Source organism: Polyodon spathula, chromosome 14 (genome assembly GCF_017654505.1).
Source record: "Polyodon spathula isolate WHYD16114869_AA chromosome 14, ASM1765450v1, whole genome shotgun sequence".
Taxonomy (NCBI): Eukaryota; Metazoa; Chordata; class Actinopteri; order Acipenseriformes; family Polyodontidae; genus Polyodon; species Polyodon spathula.
Genome location: NC_054547.1, coordinates 1,264,949 through 1,283,306, shown reverse-complemented (window position 1 = coordinate 1,283,306; position 18,358 = coordinate 1,264,949). Strand labels below are relative to the sequence as shown.

Genomic DNA, 18,358 nt, shown 5'->3' with positions numbered 1-18,358 from the left:
CGTTGCATGTCTCATTGAGAAGTGCCCAGGGTTTGGGTTACTCTGCAACTACACCTGCCTTCTCTGCTTTTTTATTTGCTTTTGCTTTTATTTTACTGAGCAATGTGGAGAAGCTGCTCTCGGGAGCTCGGAGCTTCGCACACAGCCATATCAATACTCCTGAAATCTCGAGTCTCCCATATTTGGAGTGAAACTCACTTATTTTGAGAACTTCTCATGCATCGATTATAGCAGTCTCACTCCTAAAAGACACGGCAATGTATTTTAGTTGAGTGTCTCAAATCTAATTCATTTGGTTGCTCTGACCTTGGCATCTCCACTATGCTTGTGTTTAGCTCTTGTGCTTCCATTGCACTTTGTACAAAGCCACTGGATCAGAACCATCATCAAGTACAGCAGCCTGATACAAAATATATCCGTTTAAAAATGAAGAAATTCAGAATGCTGTTCCTGGTTTTCTCGTCGGGTTCCCAAATCTTCCAGCAGAATGTTGATTCTCTTTGCTGGTTCAATCGAAACCCACTTTTGCCAGAATTTTGGCTGATAGATGTGTTTCTTAAAACTCTTTGCAAAGAAAAATAAAGAGTGCTTGTGTCGGGATTCACAAACTTGTTCTCTTTTTAGATTTTAATGGTATATTCATTGGTTTTTTGTTTTTTTTTCCACGTCCGTTAAAGAAATAAATAAACACATTTTAAAGAATTTAGATTAAAGCCGGCTGAAATAACAGGGAGACTGCTCCTCATTCACACCCAGTGATGTTTCTTGGAACAGACTAGTGTTTTGAAGATCTTGGTGTTGCTGCTGTCAATTGCTTCCTAGATGAAACATTGTAATTGAAATGCTGGGGATTCATATCAGCTGAGATTGAGTAGAATTGTTTGGTTACCCGTTTGTATTGTTAGGAGCCATTCTGATGGGGAGCAGCATTGCTGGCAACTCCAAGCTAATGCTGACATCTAATGGTAAGAGATAGTGTTGCTGCTAGAACGAAAGCAAGCCATGAACAAAATGCCTATTCATTTTGATTCACAACATAACATAATATCCTTTACACGTTCATATTGCAGTTCCCCATGCATTTACTATACTTTACCAAACCTCTACATATGTTTTTCTGTGCTTCACTATATACAGTAATAAAGAAAACAAATGAAGAACTGCGCCCTGTGTTGTTATGGGCCCTATTCATACAAAAAATTAAATATGGGTTTTTTCAAGAAATGTGTTTAAATTCGTTTTTAAATGCATGTATCTGAATAAACAAGGATGTAAAAAGCAGTATCAAGGTACTGTGCAAAATTATTTAAAACAAATGAAAATAAGTTCCATTAACTGCAAACCGATTTAATTAAATAAAATGGGTTTTCAAACAACAATTCCTTGCCATAATATTGTTTAAGACAGTCCTTAAACACTCTTAATGAACCCCTCTGACCATCTGAAATCATATGTATCGTGCGAGGCTCCTCCCAAGTGGGTCAAGCGATACGTGCTTTCCCTGCGACCGGTTTGTATTGGTGACGCCCTCAGGTCGCGTTGCGTTCAGGAGGCTTGCTGTGGAAGAAAGCGGCAGAGAGAGAGAGACTCAAAAAGAAAGAAAGAGAGAGAGAGACTCGGAGAAACAGCAGCCTGGGAGCATGTCGAGCGACTTCTACCTGCGATACTACGTTGGACACAAGGGCAAATTCGGCCATGAGTTCTTGGAGTTTGAGTTCCGACCCGACGGTGGGCAATGGGATTCGGGAATAATGATCGCAGAGTTCGGCGGGGGTGTAAAGGAAAATCGGGGGGTGCGACTGGGCCTGTGGTTCTCTGTAAGCCACGACCTCGTTTAGCTAAGTAACTGGTGTGGCCGGCAGGAGGGAAATCACGGAGGATTTGTTTGGTCTTTTTGGCGTGTATAATCTCCGGGGTAGCTTGTTTGATTAGGCCTGTGCGGGAAAGGGAAACCTCGTGTGTTTGAGTGCGAGACACAAGAGAGTAGCCGAGAGCGCAGTTTAGGTGCCGGGCTGATGCAGCAGCAGAGAACGGGGGTTCAGTAAATGATATTTCAGCTTTACATTCGCCTTGGCGAGGAATGTTTTGTGCAAAAAAAAAAAAAAAAAAACCCTTGCATTAGAAAAGTTAGTACTTCCTACTGGAGTCTCTTCAGCGTTTGTGTTCCTGCGCTTAAAATTGTGATGAACAAAAAAGTAACCAGCTTTTATTGATGCCTCATTATATAGATAGGTAGATATCAACTATTAAATCTGACACAATAATATACATTTTAACTTGTACATGTTTATTTAATTCTAATTGACTGTTTACATACACACTGGTTTATGATTTCCTAACCATTGTCCATTTTCTTTTAACAGGAAAATTGAGGTATGCCAATAACAGTAATTACAAAAATGATGTCATGATCAGAAAAGAAGTAAGTATTGGTCTCCATTCATTTTCTGTGGAATTAAACCATTGAATGGCTAAAGTTTACCTTTTTCTACAATTAAAGTGTAAATGATATGAAACCAGTACATTTAGGTAGCTCGTGTATAATTTAACCAAACTCTAACCCTAAAATAAGAGCAGGCTCTGTATTCCACACTTGTGTAAATTGATCATTTATCGAAGCCCTACCAAATTCTTTCCAGATGAATTATTTCTCAAACACAAGTTTTCCAGAGTGGTAATATTGAGGGGTTAGTGCCCTTGTTGTTGTGAAGAATGATGCCTAATAACCTGTTTATTTCCTCAGGCCTATGTACACAAGAGCGTGATGGAGGAGCTGAAGAGGATAATCGACGACAGTGAAATCACAAAGGAAGATGATGCTTTGTGGCCGCCTCCTGATCGAGTTGGTCGGCAGGTTCGTGTGCTCTTTGTCTAGCCTGTATGGACCTGGTCTGTAATATCCTGTTCTCATCAGCCATCCCTAACCCTTCCCTGCAATTTTACTAGTAGTACTTCACATCAGTCCGGTCTCTTCTGAAAATCAGAAGTTGCAACACAAGTGAGACTTGACCTAAAGTTTTTTTTCTTTTTTCCTTCTATTTAACACAGTACTATTTGCTAGCTTTATTTAAGCAGACAAGAGCCTTGGATTATGGTTTAGTACAGTGGATCTCACTTCTGGTATTACTGTAATTGCATATTTTGTTTGGTAACTTTTGGTTTCCCTGAAGCCCAATCAGTCTGTAGATGTGCACTGGCATTGGAATAGAGCTGATGTTTCTTGTGTCTTGGCTGATCTTGAACTTGTAACATTACCAGTCAGACACCAGTACATTTCCATTGAGTCCTGTATCTGTTTAGTTTCTAAATGTATGCAATTCTGTTGCAGGAGCTGGAGATTGTGATAGGAGATGAACACATTTCATTCACAACCTCCAAAATTGGATCTCTGATTGACGTCAATCAGTCCAAGTAAGTACAAGGTTTTAGAAGGCATGTGTACCAGTAGAAGAATTAAAACGATGTAAGCATGTACTCTTGGTTTGCCACTCGCTTCAATGGATACTTTGTTCTTGTTTCAGAGACCCTGAAGGCCTCCGAGTATTTTACTACCTGGTTCAAGATCTGAAATGTCTCGTCTTCAGTCTCATCGGTTTACACTTCAAGATCAAGCCTATTTAAGGAAGGGGAATGGAACTCTTTTTTTTTTTTTTTTTTTTTTTTTTTTTTTTTTGTCTGCTTCTTTTGGAACATTTGTATATTGCTTTTGGGCAAACTTGTCTTTTTTTAAAATTTAAATAAAGTGATCTTGTTTTTCTTCAGTTGTTTTAGCATGTGCCTTCTATTTTCATGAGTATTGATCGTGATTTACAGTAAAAACAGTTTTCCCTAACAGCTGCGTCCTGACAGATAACAAGATTCTGAAACTTTTTGACAGCACTTGCACAAAATCTTCAGAAGTCTTGCCTCCAGTTACATTTCAGAAATTGTTTGTTGAACAATTCAACTGTTTCAAAAAGCTAAATTAAGAACAAATGACCTGGATACAGGCAAATACTGCGAAGACTACTATTAAAAAAATAAAAATAAAAAAAGCTAGCCAAATGCCTTAGGGGGACTACTGCCTTTGGACCTGTATTTGTATTTATTTACATGTTTATAAAAGGGGCTGAGATGGCATTGCTGCTGGAGAACAGCTGGTCAGTCAGTGTATTGTTTGGGATGCTAGTTACGCTCACGGTTAGGTTTACATTACTCTAGTAGAATGTGATTTTATTTGAGGGTGCACGTCGTAATTGTGGTTTTAACCATGGTTACCATTTGATTATACAAAGTATCACCTACCAAATGCAATGCCCAGTCCCACAGCTCTTCAGAGATCCTTAGTGTTTCCCTAACCCCAGGCTTGTCTATGACCGGGTCAGAATTAATAGAGATTCCCCCTGTATGAATCTGATCATGTAGTAGCCTATGTATTGTATTTTATACAACTGCAACTACCAAAGCATATCATGCTGCATGGGAAGCCCTCTGGACAAGTGTACATAACACTGAAATATGATTGCACCTGCACATTTCAGCTGATTAAAGTGCAAAGAAACTTATCACTATTATAGCACATTTATTTTTGAAAAGTGACATCGGTCATTGACGAAATGTTTTTGGTTTCTTTTTATTCACTTGATCATTCACCTTTGACCATGACACACAAGTGACTATGACTGAAGCATATGCACTTAATCACCTAATTAGTGACACAGTTGATTGGACGCTGGATATGGAGTGATTTCAGCTGTTGAATTGCAAGCTTGAATAAAAGCAATAAAGAAAATCACAGAAAAAAAACAATATGCCACTGTCAAGTGAGCAGCGCCTTCGTGCAATCGGCATGTGGGAGGCTGGACTAGGGGAGCGTACTGTGGCTCACTGTCTTGGGTGCTCACAGCCAGAAATTTCAAACTTGGCAAGACGGTATAACCAGAAAACACTGTCAATACGTGAGAGTTAGATAACCGCACAGGAGCGAATGCACTCTAGATCAGGGAAGCTGGATACAAAAACTAAATGAACCACAAGGATAATAATCCTTTCATTTGTTTTCTGTCATGCTGTCTCTAGGCTGAGGACAGTGAGAGGTTTAAGACCATCGTGCAATTTGAGTGCAGGGGGCTGGAGCCTGTGGATTTCCAGCCCCAGGTAAGAAGATCTTTAAAACCAGTAATGGCTCAAACCGCTATGCAATGGGAGTCTTTATTTCCACCCATCTCGTGTTGTGCTTTCTCGTGTATATGCTTTAGGGTTAAACCACTGGGTGCAGATCTCAGTGGTGAAGTCCATGCAGAGTGCTGCTCTCCACCTACATGTTGTTATTGTTGTGTGATTTGCTTTCAGGCTGGCTTTGCTGCAGAGGGAGCCGAGACAGGAACACCATTCACAGAAATTAACCCACAGGAAAGAGTAAGTACTGGCTGGAGTTCGTCTCAATTCTGAATTCAGGAAAGTCGTGAAGTGTTTTTTACTTTGCTGAATGTGTATATGGTAGGAAGCGAAGCCTGTGGAAAAAGCCCACGCAAGCCGAGCAGCAGGGTGTACTATAGCAAGCTCCTCTGCACAGCTCAGTATCTTCTCTTTGGTCCTGCCAGGACTGGAATGACTACGACGAGAAAGCCAAAGAGTTTGTGGGAATCTACAGTCACCAGTTTACTCACCAGTGTCTTTTGTCGAACAGGTCTTCGCATTGCCAGACCAGCTGAATATTTAATTTACCCACAACTGTGGGGCTTTGAGGCAGTATCAGATCCTTCATTGTATAGACTGCCATCTTAATACAGCAGGTGGGTGTGAATTACACCACAGGTGAACTGCTTACCTGTATTCTGTTCAGGTGGATGTTTCACCAGGGAAAAGCTACTTCATGGAGGGAATGCTTGTGGAAGCTGCAGCCTAAATAAAGGATTTCATTTTTGCTCAATGAATCCATCAACGTGGCGTGGTATTTTTTAATACTGTGTAAAATTGCAAACATGATCAGCCTGACAAAAAAAGAAATGGTTTCTTAAGGGCAAAGGAATTAAAAATCAGTAATTGTACACATGGAGTCTTCTGATGTGCTTTTATGAAGTGCCCCCCTGTTCTGCTGAAGGCTACTTACTGTAGACTGCATCTGTGTCACAATAACAACTGCAGCGAGATTTCTATTGTTGCCAACCGTCAGAAACACCCAGTTATTTATTATTACATAAAACTCCCAGCCTAGCACGTCTGCATGGCTCTTTGTCTGGGTGCACTGCACAGAATTGCTGTTTAAATGAGTATTTGAGATTGTGAGAAAAGGCATAAAATGAATTGCATTTATATTCTTCTGCAGGAAAGAACCTTCCCATTTAAACTTGTTAAACGTAAGCTGCACAAAGCACTCCCTTTAATTATGCACACTGAGCTCTCCACACAAGCACTGACACTCAGCTAAGGGTTTATAGGCATTTACTGGCCTAATTTCATTCAACAGCAACCGGAAATCAGTGCAAATTCAAGCAGCTGTGGAATAGTGACTTAGCCCATTTAATAACACTGCACTTCCCCTAGTGGCAGTACCTGCTTGCTGTGCAGCGCTCAATCACAGTGACTGGGTTGCTGTGTGTGGTGCTTTATACTTTAACAAAGAATGCAATACGTTCAATCTGATACAGACAATTGGGAGGCGTGGGCTGTTTCTAGCCACAGATCATGCAAAAAGTGACAACTTACGTTTCTTTTTATTCTGTTTATTAAGGCACAGTTTGAAAACGCACCCGTCTCAAATTGCTAAGAGGTAATGCATATACAGAGTTAAATTTACAATACGGTACTTCAAAAGTAGTGCAGAGCAAACTAGTAGTATCTCTACAGTGGACTGAAAGAGCCACAAATGAGTAGCACTGATCTTGAAGCTCACCTTGTGTTAAATTCTAACTGCAGCTAACACCTTTTCTGTTGAGAAAATACCTGGCATTGTATTTATTATTTCAGGAGAAAAAAAATGATAGCCATATTTTTTTCAAAAGAACATTGAACCTATTGCCTGACTAATAACCCTTTGCAGTTACAGAACTCATGCATTTCTGTATCATTACAGAACCACAGCACTCCTGATGAAGCAGAGATGGAAATAAGACTGCCCAGCAGTTTGATCCATTCCTGGTTTTACTGTGATTTTATGAATAAGACACCTGAGCTTGTTACCTACAAACACTGGCTAATCAAGCTGGTAGTAAAACCTGGAATGGGTGAAACTGCTCTGCAATAGGAGTCTTATTTCCATCCCTGTGCCGGCGTGTGTTCACAGCTCTCAGGCAGTGGATCTAGCTGCCGATGGGCTTCCCCTCCAGCACAGTGAAGATGTCCTCCAGGGACTTGCGCACGCACTGCAGGAACTCATGCACGTCGCGGGACGGGTAGCTGGAGACGCTGCAGCCGATCCAGTGGTCGTGCACGCCGTAGCCCACCCCGAAGCCGTCGGGGACCACCGGAGCGAAGCCGCCCAGGCTGACCGCGGGGCTGGTCAGCGTGCTGGTGGACAGGATGTTGTGGTTAATGGCTGCGTAAGCCGGGTCCTGGTAAAAAGCTGGCAGGGCCTGACCCTTGGAGTTGGCCAAGTAGCGCATTGCAAAGAGGTGCCGGTCAAACCCTTGGCCTGTGAGGGGATGAGAAGTGACGGATAGTTTATCAGACAATATAACTAAGGCTGCACAAGTTTATGAATCGTAAATGTGCAAAAAATGTACATTTCTCAAGCATCAAATTAAGTAGTTACAAAAGCAAAACTAAAAAACAGATGAACATATAATATGCTTGAACTGTTTTTGAATGGAACGCAGAGAACCTTCACGAGTGGCAGCGGACAGTCCCCCTGCCCAGATAAGTAAAGTCACCTACCCATGGCGGCCTCCCTGGTCAGCTGCCCGTGGTATTTGGAGCACTGCTCCACCATCTTGCGCAGTTCATCCACGCTGTGCTTGCCCGGCTCCCTGACGAAGGCGTGGCTACATTGCTTGGTATGGATAGACGCTGGTCGGATCGTCTCGGTGCGGCCATGCTTGAAGGCGGCCGTGCTGCAGGACTCGTAGGTGGCCACTGTCTGACCATACTGTCGCAGAAAGCCCATCTGGAAGGCCAGCTGGGCCACGGCATCCGGGCTCACCTTCTTCTTCTTCAGAGTCTCCTTGCCCCCTTTCTGAAACTCCATGGCGGCAATAGTCAGCTTGGAGACGGCCGCCTGGAAGTGCTCCTTGGCTGTGCTGACCCCATCCCGGAGAGCCGCGTCCAGACGGAAGTCGAGTCTCTGGACTGCGGATGAAGAATCGGCGTCCACTGCCGGATGGGAGCTCGGGTTGACCGCTGGCCGCTCGGTAGTGTCCTTGAAAACCTCATTCTGGAAGCGCAGAACCGCCACACCGTCCCCCCAAGAATGCTCGAAATTGATGGCAGCCGTCCCGTCGCGTGCCAGGATGATGCTGAACGATTTGTCGAACCAGCGGTTCTGCCCATCGCCGTGCAGCATGTTGTGCGAGGTGTGGATATGGTCCTTCATGGCTTCATCGTCCAAGCACAGGCAGAAGAGGGCGCTGTCCACTTTCCTCAGGGCCTCCTGGTTGCCAGCATCCAAGAGCTTCTGCCTAAGCCCAGCCCAGACGTTACGGTCCTCACTGGTCAGAAAACCCAGGGGGAAAGCTGGGGCCGGGGTGGGGTCAGAGAGGATGAACTTCAGGTGGGCTTGGATCTTTCCCGGCTTCACCAAATTCCCGTCTTGGTCCAGGACATCAAAGACATACAAGTGACCCTTCCGCATGACCAGCAGGTGCCTGGCCCTCTGGTCTGTGAAGAGCTCGTCGCGGCCCTCCTTGGGGATGCGGGACGAGTTGAAGAGCCGGTAATACTGAGACATGTCCAGGGGGTAGGCGTTGACCATGTAGGCCCCGTACCAGGACAGGGAGGCCGGCACGTAGCGGATGAGCCGCTTGAAGCTGTCGGTGTCGCTCCTAGCCGGGTTCAGGTGGAAGACCTCGGGCTCCAGCAGGCCGCTGCGCAGCGTCTTCATGAAGCGCACGGCCGACACCACCATGTTAGTGGCTCGCAACAGCTGCTCGTTGTACTCGGGCTTAGGGTCAGGGTTGAAGGACATGAAGGGGTTAAAGTTCAGCACCACTGACTCGCGAGCTGACAGGTACATGTCGAACCAAGGACCTAGGAAGGGATGGGTTCAAGCCTTAATAAAGAATATGCAGCACGGACATTTACAACCAGTGTTATCCCAAGAGCATTAACTGAAGACAGCAAGAATGAATGTTCTTACAGGGAACTAACTGGCAATTAAAAAGCCACAGGTACGGCCACATTTCTAAAATAAACAAATATTTTAATAAATGGTACCAACTGAAAAAAGTGCATATATTTTGTTATACATGCTGAAAAGTATGTTTTTTTTTCTGTTTCATGTATGTATTATTGGAATAGTATGCATTTTTCCAAAGCCTTAATCACCAAAAAGTTAATGTTTATTACTTGACATTTTTTTGATGATCTATTAATCCTGTATGTTGCATGTTCAGATTCTGTTGAAGATTACAAACCAACATACAGTTTTGTAAGCATTACTAGCAATGGACTTACAGGCACACATTACTAGATACCTGATTGTCACTAACACCTGAACGAGTAAACTGGAGAGAATGAGGCAGCCAAGCGGAGCTCACCGGATATGTAACTGGTGTGCTTGTTCTTCTTGTCCTGAGAGACCAGTTCTTCATGGAGCTCCTTGGCAGCACCACTCTGTAAACTCTGAGCCAGCTGCTCAGTCTTACTGCAGGGACACAGAGAGACAGGGGCCAGGGGAAAGGGCATCAGTTCACCCCCAGGGCAATGGAACTACAACAGCTACTGAAACATCCAAATGAGTCCCTTCATCAAGACGGCCAACAAGATTTTTATACTGCCTATGTTCTCACGCACCGTTTACACAGAGCTGTTCTTGCAACTCAAACAGTGGTTCTACAGACGTATGTAAAAGTATAGATGTGATGTAAGGGTTGTTCCCTGTTAATGAGCCGAGCCTCACCTGTACTGTTCATCGTCCAGGAGCGGTCTCTGGGCTGCAAGGTATCGTCTAATCGTGTCTTCCAGCTTTGGAACAGGCAACCTAGCGAACAAAAAGTCAACTCCTGAAGCTCAGACACCGCTATTATAAACATTACACAAACACATATACATATACATATATATATATATATATATATATATATATATATATATATAATTATATATATGGGACGGGAATAAGAGCCCACTGCAGAGCAGTGTGATCCATTCCTGGTTTTACTGCGAGTTTAACAAGACACCCCTGAGCTTGCTCCTAGTAAAACCTGGAATGGGTGATTGAGTGAAATTGTCTTATTTACATCCCAGCACACAATTAATTAGAGATGCCCCATGTTATGAGTTCATTTACAAAACACAACTGGACACAGTAACTGAAGTGATATCAAAACAATGAGAAATTGCAATTTTATTTATGTTGCAAGAGGGAAGTATTTGTATGCAACACCACAAGCCCAAACAAGGACCAGATCGCCACCCCTTCCCTCCAGAGTTGCTCTTTCGCCTACATACTGACTGCACTCTGAACCGAGTCAACAGACTCCTTTCAATCCAGTTTTAACTTGGCAGCCGACTGCCAGTGAATGAGTGCCTCTGTAAATACACGGTGTACCAAAGCAGGCAGGTGTGCTTGATGTTTCTAAACGGTCTGTACACTGCACAGATGCATCCGTTTAATTAAACCAGTGTCTCGCTGTTGTTGGTTTTGCGCACTAAGCATTGCATATGTACGATTATAAAATGAGCCGCATTTAGTGTGATGTTATGTGCGGTTCTTGTGCCTGCAGGTCACTACATAACCAGGGCAAAGTGCTTCATCTACGGTCTTCTTTTTCACAAAATAGTGTAGACTCTCTCACCTGGGCAAGCTCTTCTGGTAGTGCATGGTCGGGACGATGCTCCTGTGCAGTGTATCTGCTGTCTCATCTTTACTTTTCGTGCTGTATCCATGTCTTCGCATGCACGAACCAGGCGCTGCAAACGCACAGGCGAGGTACGGAAGTGTTCCCGATTTACTGAACACTGCATTCATCGGGAGAGCTCGCAAGCTAGCCATGCCCACAGCCTGCTGGGCACACGAACTCACCGCTATTACAATACCAAACAATACAGCCGGCTCAAAACACAAGACGAGGCGGTCGCTGGGTTGTTGTACGTTGTTCAGAAGCGAATTGTTAGCCCTGCTTTAATCATTTACAGTTCAATTGCTTGCTTGTACCCTGTGCTCTTTCGGTTTGACCGCCCCCTTCATTTGGCAGTGATCTTGAACAGACCGTGCAGGATGTAATCGCGGTGTCACACACAGTCGTGCCCGCTGAAAACACAATGTAAAACTACAACGCAATGTTATAGTACTGCCGTCGTATAGAGTTACAATACGGATGTAGGGTTAACCATTTTAAATACACCTACAGTGACACTTCACAATCTAAACAAAAAACAAACAGACAGGAAATCTCTTATAAAACACGCGTCGTGATCCTACTGGGGCAGTTTAAGCTAAACCAGCAGTTCTACATTTTCAAACGGGGTGTAGTTTGCCTTTAAGACTAGGGATGAACTTTGTCACAGATTGGACGGCGTGTTACAGGGATACGTGTTTTTCAATACGCTGTTTCGCATTCTTAAAAGCAGCACTACGCAGCACGGTGCCGTTCAGTCGCGACTTTCCTTCTTCGAGCACAGCTGATTTACTCTGCAAGACAGTCTGCAAAGATGGCACCGTCGAGTCGTAGGGTGTTTGTGGTGGGAGTGGGCATGACTAAGGTAGAGAATTATAAGTAGAATAGTTTTAATAATCGCTGTGCTTGTTTTGGAAAGACGTGTCAGTCGTCGCTGGTTACGATGCACTGTGTTCAGCTCTGTAAGACACTTCAGTGTAACAGTGCACTGTAGTGTTGCTTGTTGTGGGGATTGTACTGTTTACTTCATAACTATAGCGCACTGTCAGCTGTGCATTTAAACAATGCCGCAGTTCAGATAACGCACTGCAGCGTGTATTTCAACACAAATCTGTATTGCACAGTTCATTTGGCAATGCTGAAAAGAAACCAAGTACAAAACTTGCTAGTCTGGTCTCCATAGTTAGACAGAGAATAATAATAATAATAATAATAATAATAATAATAATACTTTTGCTGCACGTTTATTGTACATTGTAAATGCAATATGTTGCTAGATCGATCCTATGTTATACTTTAAATATTAAGTTCGTCAAAAGAATAAGTAAATATTAACATTTTCAGTAGCATAGTAAAATGAGCACAGATGGAATACCATATTCATTATTTAATGTATTTAGAATACTATTTATATTAAAAACCATGTGGCCCTTTCATAAATACAGCAATCAGTGGAGGTGCAAAAATAGTGTAAATGCACAGATCAATTCTGTATAACGTGTTTTATCGCATACACTATCTGTGATCGTTCTACATCTACACCAGTAGAACTTGTAACTAATACTGAATGTGTTATTCAACACGATTATCATTGTGCTTTGTTTTATATAACATAGTTTATTGTTGACCCAAACCTACATGAATGCACAGCGTAAAGACTACCCCAGTCAGTGTATTAGAAATAGACTTTCTGAATCTACAGATTGATGTTCTGCAGTGCTGTAATGTTTCAGATTGATGTTCTGCAGTGCTGTAATGTTTCAGAGTGGTGTTCTGCAGTGCTGTAATGTTTCAGAGTGGTGTTCTGCAGTGCTGTAATGTTTCAGAGTGGTGTTCTGCAGTGCTGTAATGTTTCAGCAGTGCTGTAATGTTTCTGTTCTGCAGTGCTGTAATGTTTCAGAGTGGTGTTCTGCAGTGCTGTAATGTTTCAGAGTGGTGTTCTGCAGTGCTGTAATGTTTCAGAGTGGTGTTCTGCAGTGCTGTATTGTTTCAGAGTGGTGTTCTGCAGTGCTGTATTGTTTCAGATTGGTGTTCTGCAGTGCTGTAATGTCTCAGATTGATGTTCTGCAGTGCTGTAATGTCTCAGATTGATGTTCTGCAGTGCTGTGATATTCTGAGGGTACTAGTTTGTAGATCTACAGACTGATGTTCTTCAGTGCTGTAATGTTTCTGGATCTACAGCCTGATGTTCTGCAGTGCTGTAATGTTCTGGGGGTATTAGTTTCTGGGTCATGGTTTTTGAGGTGCTGGGTATTGCTCTTGGCGTGACAGACTTTGAGCTGAACTCCAGTAGTCAGAATTCATGGCATCTTGAACTTTGTCCCCACACAGATAGGTCAAGAACACAGATACAGGTAACAGTGCAACATCAGCCCATTATTTCACAATGCCCTTTGCACACACTGCAGCAGTTTGATTGCTGTTTCTGAAGTGAATGAAAAAAACAACACAAACTGCAGGGGGCAGGGTGACTCAGCGGGCAAATTCACAAGCCTCCTGTGCTTTTCATCTCGCGTTCAACCCTTGTAAAAGTTTCCCCATGATAAAAGCAAAGTGTAATAAAGCACAGTGGCGGCACGGTAATGCACAGGTAAGCACTGTAAAGCACAAAACAATGTTTTAGAAAAATCTAGATTTGAATTGGCATTCCAGTAGTTTAAGACTTAGGACTACACCACTGACTGTAACTAATAAAAATAATAGAAAGATTTTACTGTGTACAGGCCCAGTAGCAAGCCTCAGTCTTCTGTCCTTGTTTTTTTCTTCCAGTTTGAGAAACCCGGTGCCCGAGAGGATTTTGACTACCCTGATATGGCCAGAGAAGCAGGTAACAGTACTGCAGCCTGACCTCATTCTGCTTTTGGTTTTAAACCAACTATTCAATTGTACACACAGTGCAAGAAGCTGATCATTTTAATGCAGTTAGATCCAACAAAAAAGTCATCCTCACAGCAGCGTATGAAAAGGTGTCTTTGAAGGCCGGTAGTGTAGTAAGTGTCACGCTAGTTTTCAATACTGTAACTCCTCTGCCCCTGCCTTGCTGCTTTCAGGTCAGAAAGCATTAGCCGATGCTGGGATTCCCTATTCTGCAGTGGAGCAGGCCTGTGTGGGCTACGTGTATGGTAAGCTTGTCTGTTTTATCTGTTTCCTGGGGTCAATCCCCCCTGACCCATTTGTGAAGATTCTACTGGGGAGGAGCCTGCCACTGTGACTGGCTGCAAAGCATGTCAATCATTAGGGGAAGCAGCCGGTTGGTTAAGTGAGCAGGTTGGAGAGCGTGTCTGTAGTGTCTTAGAAGAGAAAGTAATAGAACCAGGGTTCTCCCCCTCGTAACCCATATCAGTATCATCTTGACCTCCCCAGGTTGTGCAGTAGAAGGTATATCAGTGTGAGTGACGTGTGCTCTTTAATCTGACTGCAGGGGACTCGACCTGTGGGCAGCGGGCAGTCTATCACAGCCTGGGGCTGACAGGAATTCCCATCATCAACGTCAACAACAACTGCTCCACTGGCTCCACCGCGCTCTTCATGGCACGCCAGCTGGTGCAGGGAGGTAAGCTGGCACACAGCCAGGCTGGCTCTCTGTACTGTCAGTGCCCAGGCTGCCTGGACCCATAAAAGGTCTGATTTCATCATTTCTGCACTGTGGTGTTCATGCTTCAATACATGGGGCACAAGCGCTTATTAAAAGCATAGAGGTACATGGGTGTACTGGCTGACTTTGCTCCTCTTTGCTTACAAACACTTCAAACCTAAAAGAAATAAACAGCCGGTCTTAACAATGATGGCACACCCTGTATATTCTGTACCACACTGGCCCTGTTCAATACCAAGTTATTTTGCAAAGTCCATACTTGAATACTTGTCATGCACTAGTCATTTGAATGTGTGCATCTGCTACATACAGTGCGCTAGAAATCCAGTAATCTGTTTCCCCTTTTTCTTCCAGGACTGGCTGACTGCACCCTCGCTCTGGGCTTTGAGAAAATGGAGAGAGGCTCTCTCACCTCCAAGGTAGGGGCTCGTTTTCACCACTTCCTGAAGGCACAGCAGCACAGTGTCCGAGAGCGCTGGCACTGAGCTCAGTGATGACTCCTCACCTCTCTGAAGTTAACACTCCTCTCCCAGCAGAATAAACAGAAACCCCCTTTTGTGCCAATATGATTGTGTAATGTGCTGGGGAAATACTGCAGTTACATGACATTAAGCTGAAATCTCTCTCTGCTATGCAGTACATGGACCGGACGAACCCCATGGATAAGCACATGGAGGTCATGATCAATCGGTACGGGATGGCTGCTGCTCCCGCTGCACCCCAGATGTTCGGGAACGCCGGCAGGGAGCACATGGAGAAATACGGTACGGTTCACCACACTGTGGAGTGAGACAGTGAGGCAACAGTTAACATTGTCAAAGACAGCTTGTGACTGAACTGGCTTCTCTGCCAGGTTTTGTGAATGAACTCTGGCACTCTCATCCAGGACCTCGACCCTGGCTCTCTGTTTGTTCAGCATGGCCAGTCGGGAGTGTTTTCCAAGGAAACGTTCATTATTTAATTCTCTTAGCATTACATGAAGGGTTTATGCCTGTAAATACAAGTTAATTGTGTAACGCACAAATTTGAGAACTTAATGTTCTTGTTGATTAGTTTTCCTATTTAATCCCGGCATGTTTGAGGACTAGAACCTGTATCTTATGTCTCCATTGTGAAGTGTTGTGCTTTCATAATTACAGGCACCAAACCTGAGCACTTTGCAAAGATAGCCTGGAAGAACCACAAGCATTCCACCAACAACCCGTAAGTACTTTGGCAATGACATGTAATACAATTGCAAAGGGGGAGAAAAACTGAGCCTAACTGAGCCGTTCTGTGTGCTAGGTACTCCCAGTTTCAGGACCAGTATAGCCTGGATCAGGTGCTGAAGTCCCGAAAAGTCTATGAATTCCTGACTCTCCTCCAGTGCTGGTAAGCAGGCTGTTATTATTACATCACAGTGCCTTTTGAAGGCAGAGCAGAGCCATTGCAACAAGAACCAGGCAGTACACTCTGCATTTTTAGGAGAGTCAGCCTGACTTAGTTAGTTTATCAGCTTTCGTCTTTGGAATGCCACTGATTGTAAATTGAATCGCATGCAGCCATTATAGGTGCCAACTTGCAAAATGAACACATTTTGACATGCTGGAAATGAAACCCTAAATAAATACATAGCTGTTTGACTGCTAAAGTAAATGTCCTCTCTGCTTGAAGCCACAGTCGTATCTGCATTCTATATACTACTTCTGTTCTGGATTATAACATCCAACCAGCCTGCCCATTGTTCCACAGTGCCGTGGCAGCGAGGGTGCCTGCCCATTGTTCCACTGTGCCGTGGCAGCGAGGGTGCCTGCCCATTGTTCCACTGTGCCGTGGCAGCGAGGGTGCCTGCCCATTGTTCCACTGTGCCGTGGCAGTGAGGGTGCCTGCCCAGTATTCCTCTGTGTTGTGGAAGCAAGGATGCCTGGCAATTGTTCCACTGTGTTGTGGCAGCGAGGCTGGGCTTTCCTCTGTTCTGATTGAGTGCTCTGTCTTCTCACTCCTTGAAGCCCCACGTCGGACGGTGCTGGAGCCGCTGTCCTGGCCAGCGAGGACTTCGTGAGGAGGCATGGCTTGGAGGGGAAGGCTGTGGAGATCCTAGCCCAGGAGATGGTGACCGATCTCTCCAGCTCCTTTGAGGAAAACAGCTGCATGAAAATGGTGGGACTTCCATTATGCTGTTCAAATTATGAAAACAAAATCTCTGAAAACTTGCCTTTGCTTTTGCACTGGTTTCAAAAAAGGGCCCTAGGATTTAATGTAGGATAAAAAGGCAAGAAAGAGTGTGAATAAAATCCCCTTCCGATGTGAAACTCTGAAAGGCAGGGCTGGCTGTTAGCTCAGGGTTGAGGGGTATTGACAGTAGTGACTGGTGAGTCGATGTGGCAGAGTCACCCCTCCCTCCCTGTTTGAATCCTGCAGGTGGGCTTCGATATGACTCGGCTGGCTGCCCAGCGGTGCTTTGAGAAGGCTGGTCTGCGCCCCACGGATGTCAATGTGATCGAGCTTCATGACTGCTTCTCTGCCAATGAGCTGATCACATACGAAGCTCTGGGACTGTGTGCTGAAGGTATGTGCTGATTCTGTACGAAGCTCTTGAGCTGTGTGCTGAAGGTATGTGCTGATCCTGTACGAAGCTCTTGAGCTGTGTGCTGAAGGTATGTGCTGATCCTGTACGAAGCTCTGGGACTGTGTGCTGAAGGTATGTGCTGATCCTGTACGAAGCTCTTGAGCTGTGTGCTGAAGGTATGTGCTGATCCTGTACGAAGCTCTTGAGCTGTGTGCTGAAGGTATGTGCTGATCCTGTACGAAGCTCTTGAGCTGTGTGCTGAAGGTATGTGCTGATCCTGTACGAAGCTCTGGGACTGTGTGCTGAAGGTATGTGCTGATTCTGTACGAAGCTCTTGAGCTGTGTGCTGAAGGTATGTGCTGATCCTGTACGAAGCTCTTGAGCTGTGTGCTGAAGGTATGTGCTGATCCTGTACGAAGCTCTTGAGCTGTGTGCTGAAGGTATGTGCTGATCCTGTACGAAGCTCTTGAGCTGTGTGCTGAAGGTATGTGCTGATCCTGTACGAAGCTCTTGAGCTGTGTGCTGAAGGTATGTGCTGATCCTGTACGAAGCTCTTGAGCTGTGTGCTGAAGGTATGTGCTGATCCTGTACGAAGCTCTTGAGCTGTGTGCTGAAGGTATGTGCTGATCCTGTACGAAGCTCTTGAGCTGTGTGCTGAAGGTATGTGCTGATCCTGTACGAAGCTCTTGAGCTGTGTGCTGAAGGTATGTGCTGATCCTGTACGAAGCTCTTGAGCTGTGTGCTGAAGGTATGTGCTGATCCTGTACGAAGCTCTTGAGCTGTGTGCTGAAGGTATGTGCTGATCCTGTACGAAGCTCTTGAGCTGTGTGCTGAAGGTATGTGCCTTAGGGATGGTAGAGAGGACTTTCATATGCTCTGCTGTTCTGAGGGACAGTTTAATTGTATTTAAAGTGTCCAATGATGTAAATGAAAAGAATATCATAGCAACGTAGCGACGTGTGTTTGGTAGAACTTTCTATATTATCTCTCACTTTGGGCTTATATTCAAGAGACACTAAAGAAACAGTGGGGCTATAACTGAACTGCACTTGTCTGCCAGACGACCTTCATAAAATGTATATGGATTGTATTTAAATAGCTTGCAAATGAATGCAATTTTTTAAAAATGTTTTGCATTATAATTGTATTTTTGCAATAAAAGGACATGCACAAAATTCAGTGGTTTAAATAACAGAGTAGGTCAGCAACACACACAAGCAATGCTTATCCAGTACTGGATAT

At 44.3% G+C, this 18,358-nt stretch overlaps 3 protein-coding genes across 5 annotated transcripts in view; 2 read left to right on the top strand and 1 right to left on the bottom strand.

Moving 5' to 3' along the window:
- Positions 1 to 1,530: 1,530 nt before the first annotated feature.
- LOC121326525 (protein mago nashi homolog) lies at positions 1,531 to 3,761 on the top strand. Its single transcript, XM_041269855.1, has 5 exons — positions 1,531 to 1,728; positions 2,364 to 2,422; positions 2,744 to 2,854; positions 3,329 to 3,411; positions 3,522 to 3,761. The coding sequence occupies exons 1-5, from the start codon at positions 1,641 to 1,643 to the stop codon at positions 3,619 to 3,621; spliced, it is 441 nt and encodes a 146-aa protein (XP_041125789.1). The 5' UTR covers positions 1,531 to 1,640; the 3' UTR covers positions 3,622 to 3,761.
- Positions 3,762 to 7,182: 3,421 nt separating this feature from the next.
- On the bottom strand, positions 7,183 to 11,501 carry cpt2 (carnitine palmitoyltransferase 2). The gene is made up of 5 exons (XM_041270617.1): positions 10,932 to 11,501; positions 10,034 to 10,114; positions 9,672 to 9,778; positions 7,855 to 9,162; positions 7,183 to 7,612 (listed from the first exon to the last, which is right to left on the bottom strand). The coding sequence occupies exons 1-5, from the start codon at positions 11,126 to 11,128 to the stop codon at positions 7,281 to 7,283; spliced, it is 2,025 nt and encodes a 674-aa protein (XP_041126551.1). The 5' UTR covers positions 11,129 to 11,501; the 3' UTR covers positions 7,183 to 7,280.
- Positions 11,502 to 11,675: 174 nt separating this feature from the next.
- The window catches only part of LOC121326953 (sterol carrier protein 2-like), a 16,223-nt gene continuing 9,540 nt past the window's right edge, over positions 11,676 to 18,358 (top strand). The window contains exons 1-10 of one of the 3 annotated variants that reach the window (XM_041270622.1): positions 11,676 to 11,838; positions 13,743 to 13,800; positions 14,024 to 14,095; positions 14,395 to 14,526; positions 14,923 to 14,987; positions 15,206 to 15,332; positions 15,708 to 15,771; positions 15,853 to 15,939; positions 16,557 to 16,707; positions 16,969 to 17,116. In XM_041270622.1, the coding sequence (XP_041126556.1) occupies positions 11,788 to 11,838; positions 13,743 to 13,800; positions 14,024 to 14,095; positions 14,395 to 14,526; positions 14,923 to 14,987; positions 15,206 to 15,332; positions 15,708 to 15,771; positions 15,853 to 15,939; positions 16,557 to 16,707; positions 16,969 to 17,116 (955 nt within the window). In that variant the 5' untranslated portion in view covers positions 11,676 to 11,787. Of the gene's footprint in view, positions 11,839 to 13,742; positions 13,801 to 14,023; positions 14,096 to 14,394; positions 14,527 to 14,922; positions 14,988 to 15,205; positions 15,333 to 15,707; positions 15,772 to 15,852; positions 15,940 to 16,556; positions 16,708 to 16,968; positions 17,117 to 17,402; positions 17,425 to 18,358 lie in introns of those variants that run through there. The other 2 variants (XM_041270621.1, XM_041270623.1) reach the window with 2 other exon arrangements.